Below are 13,583 nucleotides of genomic sequence, written 5' to 3' on the forward strand. Positions count from 1 at the left end.
TTTAAGAGGGACCAGGTGAGGACAGGAGCAATGAAGAGATGGAGATGGACCAGGTGAAGACAGGAGAAGTGAAGAGGTGGAGATGGACCAGGTGAAGATAGGAGAATTGAAGTGGTGAAGGTGGACCAGGTGAAGACAGGAAAAATGAAGAGGTGGAGATGGAGCAGCTGATGGCAGGAGAAATGAAGATATGGACCAGGCGAAGATGGGAGAAATGAAGAGGGGGAGTTGGACAGGTGAAGACAGGAGAAATGAAGAGATGGCGATAGACCAGGCGAAGACCGGAGAAATGAAGAGGTGGGGATAGACCAGGTGAAGAGAGGGGAAATGAAGAGGTGGCGATGGACCAGATGACGACAGGTGAAATGAAGAGGGAAGGTGGACCAGATGAAGACAGGAGAAATTAAGAGATAGAAATGCACTAGGTGATAACAGGAGAAATGAAGAGGTGGAGGTGGACCAGGCGAAGACAGCAGAAGTGACGAGGTGGAGATGGACCAGGTGCAGACAGGAGAAGTGACGAGGTGGAGATGGACCAGGTGAAGACAGGAGAAATGAAGAGGTATGAGATGGACAGGTGAAGTCAGGAGAAATGAAGAGATGGAGATGGACCAGGTGAGGATAGGAGCAATGAAGAGATGGAGATGGACCAGGTGAAGACAGGAGAAGTGAAGAGGTGGAGATGGACCAGGTGAAGATAGGAGAATTGAAGTGGTGAAGGTGGACCAGGTGAAGACAGGAAAAATGAAGAGGTGGAGATGGAGCAGCTGATGGCAGGAGAAATGAAGATATGGACCAGGCGAAGATGGGAGAAATGAAGAGGGGGAGTTGGACAGGTGAAGACAGGAGAAATGAAGAGATGGCGATGGACCAGGCGAAGACCGGAGAAATGAAGAGGTGGAGATGGACCAGGTGATGACAGGCGAAATGAAGAGGTGGAGATGGACCAGGTGACGACAGGCGAAATGAAGAGGTGGAGATGGACCAGGTGAAGACAGGAGAAATGAAGAGATGGAGATGGAGCAGGTGAAGATAGGACAAGTGAAGAGGTGGAGATGACACAGGTGAAGACAGGAGAAATAAAGAGATGGAGATGGACCAGGCGAAGACAGGAGAAGTGAAGAGGTGGAAATGGACCAGTGGCGACAGGAGAAGTGAAGAGGTGGAGATGGACCAGGTGAAGATAGGAGAATTGAAGTGGTGAAGGTGGACCAGGTGAAGACAGGAAAAATGAAGAGGTGGAGATGGAGCAGCTGATGGCAGGAGAAATGAAGATATGGACCAGGCGAAGATGGGAGAAATGAAGAGGGGGAGTTGGACAGGTGAAGACAGGAGAAATGAAGAGATGGCGATAGACCAGGCGAAGACCGGAGAAATGAAGAGGTGGGGATAGACCAGGTGAAGAGAGGGGAAATGAAGAGGTGGCGATGGACCAGATGACGACAGGTGAAATGAAGAGGGAAGGTGGACCAGATGAAGACAGGAGAAATTAAGAGATAGAAATGCACTAGGTGATAACAGGAGAAATGAAGAGGTGGAGGTGGACCAGGCGAAGACAGCAGAAGTGACGAGGTGGAGATGGACCAGGTGCAGACAGGAGAAGTGACGAGGTGGAGATGGACCAGGTGAAGACAGGAGAAATGAAGAGGTATGAGATGGACAGGTGAAGTCAGGAGAAATGAAGAGATGGAGATGGACCAGGTGAGGATAGGAGCAATGAAGAGATGGAGATGGACCAGGTGAAGACAGGAGAAGTGAAGAGGTGGAGATGGACCAGGTGAAGATAGGAGAATTGAAGTGGTGAAGGTGGACCAGGTGAAGACAGGAAAAATGAAGAGGTGGAGATGGAGCAGCTGATGGCAGGAGAAATGAAGATATGGACCAGGCGAAGATGGGAGAAATGAAGAGGGGGAGTTGGACAGGTGAAGACAGGAGAAATGAAGAGATGGCGATGGACCAGGCGAAGACCGGAGAAATGAAGAGGTGGAGATGGACCAGGTGATGACAGGCGAAATGAAGAGGTGGAGATGGACCAGGTGACGACAGGCGAAATGAAGAGGTGGAGATGGACCAGGTGAAGACAGGAGAAATGAAGAGATGGAGATGGAGCAGGTGAAGATAGGACAAGTGAAGAGGTGGAGATGACACAGGTGAAGACAGGAGAAATAAAGAGATGGAGATGGACCAGGCGAAGACAGGAGAAGTGAAGAGGTGGAAATGGACCAGTGGCGACAGGAGAAATGAAGAGGTGGAGATGGACCAGTGATGACAGCCGAAATTAAGGGCAGCACGGTAGCATGGTGGTTAGCCCAATTGCTTCACAGCTCCAGGGTCCCAGGTTCGATTCCCGGCTTGGTTCACTGTCTGTGCGGAGTCTGCACGTTCTCCCCGTGTCTGCGTGGGGTTCCTCCGGGTGCTCCGGTTTCCTCCCACAGTCCAAAGATGTGCAGGTTAGGTGGATTGGCCATGATAAATTGCCCTTAGTGTCCAAAATTGCCCATAGTGTTGGGTGGGGTTACTGGGTTATGGGGATGAGGTGGAGGTGTTGACCTTGGGTAGGGTGCTCTTTCCAAGAGCCGGTGCAGACTCGATGGGCCGAATGGCCTCCTAATGCACTGTAAATTCTATGAAATCTATGAGAAGGACCAGGTGACGACAGGAGAAACGAAGAGGTGGGGGTCGACCAGCTGAAGACAGGAGAAGTGAAGCGGTGGAGATGGACTAGGCGAAGACAGGAGAATTGAAGAGGTGGAAATGGACCAGCTGACGGCAGTTGAAATGAAGAGGTGGAGATGGACCAGGTGACGACAGGCGAAATGAAGAGGTGGAGATGGACCAGGTGAAGACAGGAGAAATGAAGAGATGGAGATGGACCAGGTGAAGACAGGAGAATTATTGAAGAGATGGAGATGGACCAGGCAAATATAGGAGAAATGAAGAGGTGGAGATGGACCAGTGAGGACAGGAGAAATGAAGAGGTGGAGATGGACCAGGTGACGACAGGCGAAATGAAGAGGTGGAGATGGACCAGGTGAAGACAGGAGAAATGAAGAGATGGAGATGGACCAGGTGAAGACAGGAGAATTATTGAAGAGATGGAGATGGACCAGGCAAATATAGGAGAAATGAAGAGGTGGAGATGGACCAGTGAGGACAGGAGAAATGAAGAGGTGGAGATAGACCAGGTGAAGACAGGAGAATTATTGAAGAGATGGAGATGGACCAGGCAAATATAGGAGAAATGAAGAGGTGGAGATGGACCAGTGAGGACAGGAGAAATGAAGAGGTGGAGATGGACCAGGTGATGACAGGCAAAATGAAGAGGTGGAGATGGACCAGATAAAGACAGGAGAATTGAAGAGGTGAAGGTGGACCAGGTGAAGACAGGAGAATTGAAGAGGTGGAGGTGGACCATGTGAAGACAGGAGTATTGAAGAGGTGAAGGGGGACAAGGTGAACACAGGAGAAATTAAGAAGTGGAGCTGGACCAGGTGAAGACAGGAGCAATGAAGAGATAGGGATGGACCAGGCGAAGACAGGAGAAATGAAGAGGTGGACGATGACCAGGCGAAGACAGGAGAAATGAGGAGGTGGAGATGGACCAGGCGAAGACAGGAGAAATGAAGAGGTGGAGATGGACCAGATGATGACAGGTGAAATGAAGAGTTTAAGAGGGACCAGGTGAGGACAGGAGCAATGAAGAGATGGAGATGGACCAGGTGAAGACAGGAGAAGTGAAGAGGTGGAGATGGACCAGGTGAAGACAGGAGAATTGAAGAGGTGGACGATGACCAGGCGAAGACAGGAGAAATGAGGAGGTGGAGATGGACCAGGCGAAGACAGGAGAAATGAAGAGGTGGAGATGGACCAGTGAGGACAGGAGAAATGAAGAGGTGGAGATGGACCAGGTGAAGACAGGAGAATTATTGAAGAGATGGAGATGGACCAGGCAAATATAGGAGAAATGAAGAGGTGGAGATGGACCAGTGAGGACAGGAGAAATGAAGAGGTGGAGATGGACCAGGTGATGACAGGCAAAATGAAGAGGTGGAGATGGACCAGATAAAGACAGGAGAATTGAAGAGGTGAAGGTGGACCAGGTGAAGACAGGAGAATTGAAGAGGTGGAGGTGGACCATGTGAAGACAGGAGTATTGAAGAGGTGAAGGGGGACAAGGTGAACACAGGAGAAATTAAGAAGTGGAGCTGGACCAGGTGAAGACAGGAGCAATGAAGAGATAGGGATGGACCAGGCGAAGACAGGAGAAATGAAGAGGTGGACGATGACCAGGCGAAGACAGGAGAAATGAGGAGGTGGAGATGGACCAGGCGAAGACAGGAGAAATGAAGAGGTGGAGATGGACCAGATGATGACAGGTGAAATGAAGAGTTTAAGAGGGACCAGGTGAGGACAGGAGCAATGAAGAGATGGAGATGGACCAGGTGAAGACAGGAGAAGTGAAGAGGTGGAGATGGACCAGGTGAAGATAGGAGAATTGAAGTGGTGAAGGTGGACCAGGTGAAGACAGGAAAAATGAAGAGGTGGAGATGGAGCAGCTGATGGCAGGAGAAATGAAGATATGGACCAGGCGAAGATGGGAGAAATGAAGAGGGGGAGTTGGACAGGTGAAGACAGGAGAAATGAAGAGATGGCGATAGACCAGGCGAAGACCGGAGAAATGAAGAGGTGGGGATAGACCAGGTGAAGAGAGGGGAAATGAAGAGGTGGCGATGGACCAGATGACGACAGGTGAAATGAAGAGGGAAGGTGGACCAGATGAAGACAGGAGAAATTAAGAGATAGAAATGCACTAGGTGATAACAGGAGAAATGAAGAGGTGGAGGTGGACCAGGCGAAGACAGCAGAAGTGACGAGGTGGAGATGGACCAGGTGCAGACAGGAGAAGTGACGAGGTGGAGATGGACCAGGTGAAGACAGGAGAAATGAAGAGGTATGAGATGGACAGGTGAAGTCAGGAGAAATGAAGAGATGGAGATGGACCAGGTGAGGATAGGAGCAATGAAGAGATGGAGATGGACCAGGTGAAGACAGGAGAAGTGAAGAGGTGGAGATGGACCAGGTGAAGATAGGAGAATTGAAGTGGTGAAGGTGGACCAGGTGAAGACAGGAAAAATGAAGAGGTGGAGATGGAGCAGCTGATGGCAGGAGAAATGAAGATATGGACCAGGCGAAGATGGGAGAAATGAAGAGGGGGAGTTGGACAGGTGAAGACAGGAGAAATGAAGAGATGGCGATGGACCAGGCGAATACCGGAGAAATGAAGAGGTGGAGATGGACCAGGTGATGACAGGCGAAATGAAGAGGTGGAGATGGACCAGGTGACGACAGGCGAAATGAAGAGGTGGAGATGGACCAGGTGAAGACAGGAGAAATGAAGAGATGGAGATGGAGCAGGTGAAGATAGGACAAGTGAAGAGGTGGAGATGACACAGGTGAAGACAGGAGAAATAAAGAGATGGAGATGGACCAGGCGAAGACAGGAGAAGTGAAGAGGTGGAAATGGACCAGTGGCGACAGGAGAAGTGAAGAGGTGGAGATGGACCAGGTGAAGATAGGAGAATTGAAGTGGTGAAGGTGGACCAGGTGAAGACAGGAAAAATGAAGAGGTGGAGATGGAACAGCTGATGGCAGGAGAAATGAAGATATGGACCAGGCGAAGATGGGAGAAATGAAGAGGGGGAGTTGGACAGGTGAAGACAGGAGAAATGAAGAGATGGCGATAGACCAGGCGAAGACCGGAGAAATGAAGAGGTGGGGATAGACCAGGTGAAGAGAGGGGAAATGAAGAGGTGGCGATGGACCAGATGACGACAGGTGAAATGAAGAGGGAAGGTGGACCAGATGAAGACAGGAGAAATTAAGAGATAGAAATGCACTAGGTGATAACAGGAGAAATGAAGAGGTGGAGGTGGACCAGGCGAAGACAGCAGAAGTGACGAGGTGGAGATGGACCAGGTGCAGACAGGAGAAGTGACGAGGTGGAGATGGACCAGGTGAAGACAGGAGAAATGAAGAGGTATGAGATGGACAGGTGAAGTCAGGAGAAATGAAGAGATGGAGATGGACCAGGTGAGGATAGGAGCAATGAAGAGATGGAGATGGACCAGGTGAAGACAGGAGAAGTGAAGAGGTGGAGATGGACCAGGTGAAGATAGGAGAATTGAAGTGGTGAAGGTGGACCAGGTGAAGACAGGAAAAATGAAGAGGTGGAGATGGAGCAGCTGATGGCAGGAGAAATGAAGATATGGACCAGGCGAAGATGGGAGAAATGAAGAGGGGGAGTTGGACAGGTGAAGACAGGAGAAATGAAGAGATGGCGATGGACCAGGCGAAGACCGGAGAAATGAAGAGGTGGAGATGGACCAGGTGATGACAGGCGAAATGAAGAGGTGGAGATGGACCAGGTGACGACAGGCGAAATGAAGAGGTGGAGATGGACCAGGTGAAGACAGGAGAAATGAAGAGATGGAGATGGAGCAGGTGAAGATAGGACAAGTGAAGAGGTGGAGATGACACAGGTGAAGACAGGAGAAATAAAGAGATGGAGATGGACCAGGCGAAGACAGGAGAAGTGAAGAGGTGGAAATGGACCAGTGGCGACAGGAGAAATGAAGAGGTGGAGATGGACCAGTGATGACAGCCGAAATTAAGGGCAGCACGGTAGCATGGTGGTTAGCCCAATTGCTTCACAGCTCCAGGGTCCCAGGTTCGATTCCCGGCTTGGTTCACTGTCTGTGCGGAGTCTGCACGTTCTCCCCGTGTCTGCGTGGGGTTCCTCCGGGTGCTCCGGTTTCCTCCCACAGTCCAAAGATGTGCAGGTTAGGTGGATTGGCCATGATAAATTGCCCTTAGTGTCCAAAATTGCCCATAGTGTTGGGTGGGGTTACTGGGTTATGGGGATGAGGTGGAGGTGTTGACCTTGGGTAGGGTGCTCTTTCCAAGAGCCGGTGCAGACTCGATGGGCCGAATGGCCTCCTAATGCACTGTAAATTCTATGAAATCTATGAGAAGGACCAGGTGACGACAGGAGAAACGAAGAGGTGGAGGTCGACCAGCTGAAGACAGGAGAAGTGAAGCGGTGGAGATGGACTAGGCGAAGACAGGAGAATTGAAGAGGTGGAAATGGACCAGCTGACGGCAGTTGAAATGAAGAGGTGGAGATGGACCAGGTGACGACAGGCGAAATGAAGAGGTGGAGATGGACCAGGTGAAGACAGGAGAAATGAAGAGATGGAGATGGACCAGGTGAAGACAGGAGAATTATTGAAGAGATGGAGATGGACCAGGCAAATATAGGAGAAATGAAGAGGTGGAGATGGACCAGTGAGGACAGGAGAAATGAAGAGGTGGAGATGGACCAGGTGACGACAGGCAAAATGAAGAGGTAGAGATGGACCAGATAAAGACAGGAGAATTGAAGAGGTGAAGGTGGACCAGGTGAAGACAGGAGAATTGAAGAGGTGGAGGTGGACCATGTGAAGACAGGAGTATTGAAGAGGTGGAGTTGGACAGTTGAAGTCAGGAGAAAAGAAGAGATAGAGATGGACCAGGTGACGACAGGAGAAATGATGAGGTGGGGATGGACCAGGTGAAGACAGGAGAATTGAAGAGGAGGAAATGGACCAGGTGAACACAGGAGAAATAAAGAGGAGGAGAAGGACCAGGTGAGGAGAGGAGAAACGAAGAGGTGGTGATCGACCAGATGAAGACAGGAGAAGTGAAGCGGTGGAGATGAACTAGGCGAAGACAGGAGAATTGAAGAGGTGGAGATGGACCAGGTGACGACAGGCGAAATGAAGAGGTGGAGATGGACCAGGTGACGACAGGCGAAATGAAGAGGTGGAGATGGACCAGGTGAAGACAGGAGAAATGAAGAGATGGAGCAGGTGAAGATAGGACAAGTGAAGAGGTGGAGATGACACAGGTGAAGACAGGAGAAATAAAGAGATGGAGATGGACCAGGCGAAGACAGGAGAAGTGAAGAGGTGGAAATGGACCAGTGGCGACAGGAGAAATGAAGAGGTGGAGATGGACCAGTGATGACAGCCGAAATTAAGGGCAGCACGGTAGCATGGTGGTTAGCCCAATTGCTTCACAGCTCCAGGGTCCCAGGTTCGATTCCCGGCTTGGTTCACTGTCTGTGCGGAGTCTGCACGTTCTCCCCGTGTCTGCGTGGGGTTCCTCCGGGTGCTCCGGTTTCCTCCCACAGCCCAAAGATGTGCAGGTTAGGTGGATTGGCCATGATAAATTGCCCTTAGTGTCCAAAATTGCCTGTAGTGTTGGGTGGGGTTACTGGGTTATGGGGATGAGGTGGAGGTGTTGACCTTGGGTAGGGTGCTCTTTCCAAGAGCAGGTGCAGACTCGATGGGCCGAATGGCCTCCTAATGCACTGTAAATTCTATGAAATCTATGAGAAGGACCAGGTGACGACAGGAGAAACGAAGAGGTGGAGGTCGACCAGCTGAAGACAGGAGAAGTGAAGCGGTGGAGATGGACTAGGCGAAGACAGGAGAATTATTGAAGAGATGGAGATGGACCAGGCAAATATAGGAGAAATGAAGAGGTGGAGATGGACCAGTGAGGACAGGAGAAATGAAGAGGTGGAGATGGACCAGGTGAAGACAGGAGAATTATTGAAGAGATGGAGATGGACCAGGCAAATATAGGAGAAATGAAGAGGTGGAGATGGACCAGTGAGGACAGGAGAAATGAAGAGGTGGAAATGGACCAGCTGACGGCAGTTGAAATGAAGAGGTGGAGATGGACCAGGTGACGACAGGCGAAATGAAGAGGTGGAGATGGACCAGGTGAAGACAGGAGAAATGAAGAGATGGAGATGGACCAGGTGAAGACAGGAGAATTATTGAAGAGATGGAGATGGACCAGGCAAATATAGGAGAAATGAAGAGGTGGAGATGGACCAGTGAGGACAGGAGAAATGAAGAGGTGGAGATGGACCAGGTGAAGACAGGAGAATTATTGAAGAGATGGAGATGGACCAGGCAAATATAGGAGAAATAAAGAGGTGGAGATGGACCAGTGAGGACAGGAGAAATGAAGAGGTGGAGATGGACCAGGTGACGACAGGCAAAATGAAGAGGTGGAGATGGAGCAGCTGATGGCAGGAGAAATGAAGAGGTGAAGGTGGACCAGGTGAAGACAGGAGAATTGAAGAGGTGGAGGTGGACCATGTGAAGACAGGAGTATTGAAGAGGTGAAGGTGGACAAGGTGAACACAGGAGAAATGAAGAAGTGGAGCTGGACCAGGGGAAGACAGGAGCAATGAAGAGATAGGGATGGACCAGGCGAAGACAGGAGAAATGAAGAGGTGGACGATGACCAGGCGAAGACAGGAGAAATGAGGAGGTGGAGATGGACCAGGCGAAGACAGGAGAAATGAAGAGGTGGAGATGGACCAGATGATGACAGGTGAAATGAAGAGTTTAAGATGGACCAGGTGAGGACAGGAGCAATGAAGAGATGGAGATGGACCAGGTGAAGACAGGAGAAGTGAAGAGGTGGAGATGGACCAGGTGAAGATAGGAGAATTGAAGTGGTGAAGGTGGACCAGGTGAAGACAGAAAAATGAAGAGGTGGAGATGGAGCAGCTGATGGCAGGAGAAATGAAGATATGGACCAGGCGAAGATGGGAGAAATGAAGAGGGGGAGTTGGACAGGTGAAGACAGGAGAAATGAAGAGATGGCGATAGACCAGGCGAAGACCGGAGAAATGAAGAGGTGGGGATAGACCAGGTGAAGAGAGGGGAAATGAAGAGGTGGCGATGGACCAGATGACGACAGGTGAAATGAAGAGGGAAAGTGGACCAGATGAAGACAGGAGAAATTAAGAGATAGAAATGCACTAGGTGATAACAGGAGAAATGAAGAGGTGGAGGTGGACCAGGCGAAGACAGCAGAAGTGACGAGGTGGAGATGGACCAGGTGCAGACAGGAGAAGTGACGAGGTGGAGATGGACCAGGTGAAGAAAGGAGAAATGAAGAGGTATGAGATGGACAGGTGAAGTCAGGAGAAATGAAGAGATGGAGATGGACCAGTGAGGATAGGAGCAATGAAGAGATGGAGATGGACCAGGTGAAGACAGGAGAAGTGAAGAGGTGGAGATGGACCAGGTGAAGATAGGAGAATTGAAGTGGTGAAGGTGGACCAGGTGAAGACAGGAAAAATGAAGAGGTGGAGATGGAGCAGCTGATGGCAGGAGAAATGAAGATATGGAACAGGCGAAGATGGGAGAAATGAAGAGGGGGAGTTGGACAGGTGAAGACAGGAGAAATGAAGAGATGGCGATGGACCAGGCGAAGACCGGAGAAATGAAGAGGTGGGGATGGACCAGGTGAAGAGAGGGGAAATGAAGAGGTGCCGATGGACCAGATGACGACAGGTGAAATGAAGAGGTGAAGGTGGACCAGGTGAAGACATGAGAAATTAAGAGATAGAAATGCACTCGGTGATAACAGGAGAATTGAAGAGGTGGAGGTGGACCAGGCGAAGACGGGAGAAATGAAGAGATGGTGATGGACCAGGTGAAGACAGGAGAAATGAAGTGGTGAAGATGGACCAAGTGAAGCCAGGAGAAATGAAGAGGTGGAGATCGACCAGGTGAAGACTGGAGCAATGAAGAGATGGAGATGGATCAGGCAAAGGGAGGAGAAGTGAAGAGGTGGAGATGGCCCAGGGGAAGACTGGAGAAGTGAAGAGGTGGGGATGGACCAAGTGAAGATAGAAGAATTGAAGAGGTGGAGCTGTACCAGGTGAATGCAGGAGAAGGTGGAAATTGGAAGAAAGGTTAACGACATTTTCCTGAGCGTCACTCACTTGTTTAAAATAATCTTTGACGGCTGAGAATCCGGACAGCATGGAAACATCGACAAGGACCATGTTCGAAACTGGGCGGTCACCAATATAGCTAAAACGGAGAGGGAATGAGAATGAGATAGATGGACATGGGTCACGAAACACTGACCACAGCACATACCCCCAGTGAGCACTTACACTCAGTAAATACTGACTCTCACACCCAGTAAATACTGACTCACACACCCAGTAAATACTGACCCTCACACCCAGTAAATACTGACCCTCACACCCAGTAAATACTGACCCTCGCACCCAGTAAATACTGACTCACACACCCAGTAAATACTGACCCTCACACCCAGTAAATACTGACCGTCACACCCAGTAAATACTGACCCTCACACCCAGTAAATACTGACCCTCACACCCAGTAAATACTGACACTCACACCCAGTAAATACTGACCCTCACACCCATTAAGTACTGACCCTCACACACAGTAAATACTGACTCACACACCCAGTAAATACTGACCCTCACACCCAGTAAATACTAACCCTCACGCCCAGTAAATACTAACAGTCACACCCAGTAAATACTGACTCTCACACCCAGTAAACACTGACTCTCACACCCAGTAAACACTGACTCTCAGACCCAGTAAATACTGACCCTCACACCCAGTAAATACTGACCCTCACACACAATAAATACTGACTCTCACACCCGGTAAATACTGACTCACACCCAGTAAATACTGACTCTCACACCCAGTAAACACTGACTCTCACACCCAGTAAATACTGACCCTCACACCCAGTAAATACTGACCCTCACACACAATAAATACTGACTCTCACACCCGGTAAATACTGACTCACACCCAGTAAATACTGACTCTCACACCCTGTAAACACTGACTCTCACACCCAGTAAATACTGACTCTCACACCCAGTAAACACTGACTCTCACACCCAGTAAATACTGACTCTCACACCCAGTAAACACTGACTCTCACACCCAGTAAATACTGACTCTCACACCCAGTAAACACTGACTCTCACACCCAGTAAATACTGACTCTCACACCCAGTAAATACTGACCCTCATACCCAGTAAATACTGACCCTCACACCCAGTAAATACTGACCCTCACACCCAGTAAATACTGACTCTCACACCCAGTAAATACTGACCCTCACAATCAGTAAATACTGACTCTCACACCCAGTAAATACTGACTCTCACACCCAGTAAATACTGACCCTCACACCCAGTAAATACTGACCCTCACACCCAGTAAATACTGACTCTCACACCCAGTAAACACTGACTCTCACACCCAGTAAATACTGACCCTCACACCCAGTAAATACTGACTCACACCCAGTAAATACTGACTCTCACACCCAGTAAACACTGACTCTCACACTCAGTAAATACTGACCCTCACACCCAGTAAATACTGACCCTCACACCCAGTACATACTGACTCTTACACCAAGTAAATACTGACCCTCACACCCAGTAAATACTGACTCTCACACCCGGTAAATACTGACCCTCACACCCAAAAAATAATGACTCTTACACCAAGTAAATACTGACCCTCACACCCAGTAAATACTAACACTCACGCCCAGTAAATACTAACCCTCACACCCAGTAAATACTGACTCTCACACCCAGTAAACACTGACTCTCACACCCGGTAAATATTGACCCTCACACACAGTAAATACTGACTCTCACACCCAGTAAACACTGACTCTCACACCCAGTAAATACCGACCCTCACACCCAGTAAATACTGACCCTCACGCCCAGTAAATACTGACCCTCACACCCAGTAAATACTGACACTCACACCCAGTAAATACTGACCCTCACACCCAGTAAATACTGACTCACACACCCAGTAAATACTGACCCTCACACCCAGTAAATACTGACCGTCACACCCAGTAAATACTGACTCTCACACCCAGTAAATACTGACCCTCACACCCAGTAAATACTGACTCTCACACCCAGTAAATACTGACTCTCACACCCAGTAAATACTGACCCTCACACCCAGTAAATACTGACTCACACACCCAGTAAATACTGACCCTCACACCCAGTAAATACTAACACTCACACCCAGTAAATACTGACTCTCACACCCAGTAAATACTGACCCTCACACCCAGTAAATACTGACTCACACACCCAGTAAATACTGACCCTCACACCCAGTAAATACTGACCGTCACACCCAGTAAATACTGACTCTCACACCCAGTAAATACTGACTCTCACACCCAGTAAATACTGACCCTCACACCCAGTAAATATTGACTCACACCCAGTAAATACTGACCCTCACACCCAGTAAATACTGACCCACACACCCAGTAAATACTGACTCTCACGCCTGGTAAATACTGACTCACACCCAGTAAATACTGACTCTCACACCCAGTAAACACTGACTCTCACACCCAGTAAATACTGACCCTCACACCCAGTAAATAATGACCCTCACACACAATAAATACTGACTCTCACACCCGGTAAATACTGACTCACACCCAGTAAATACTGACTCTCACACCCAGTAAACACTGACTCTCACACCCAGTAAATACTGACTCTCACACCCAGTAAATACTGACCCTCACACCCAGTAAATACTGACTCTCACACCCAGTAAACACTGACTCTCACACCCAGAAAATACTGACTCTCACACCCAGTAAA

At 49.3% G+C, this 13,583-nt stretch overlaps 1 protein-coding gene across 2 annotated transcripts in view; it reads right to left on the bottom strand.

The window, feature by feature from the left end:
- The window catches only part of LOC140392864 (pregnancy zone protein-like), a 391,109-nt gene that overhangs the window by 78,991 nt on the left and 298,535 nt on the right, over positions 1-13,583 (bottom strand). For both annotated transcript variants that reach the window (XM_072478606.1, XM_072478607.1), the window contains exon 34: positions 10,856-10,946. In XM_072478606.1, coding sequence (XP_072334707.1) covers positions 10,856-10,946 — 91 coding nt within the window. The remainder of the gene's footprint in view (positions 1-10,855; positions 10,947-13,583) is intronic.

This window comes from Scyliorhinus torazame, chromosome 16 (assembly GCF_047496885.1).
Source record: "Scyliorhinus torazame isolate Kashiwa2021f chromosome 16, sScyTor2.1, whole genome shotgun sequence".
Taxonomy (NCBI): domain Eukaryota; kingdom Metazoa; phylum Chordata; class Chondrichthyes; order Carcharhiniformes; family Scyliorhinidae; genus Scyliorhinus; species Scyliorhinus torazame.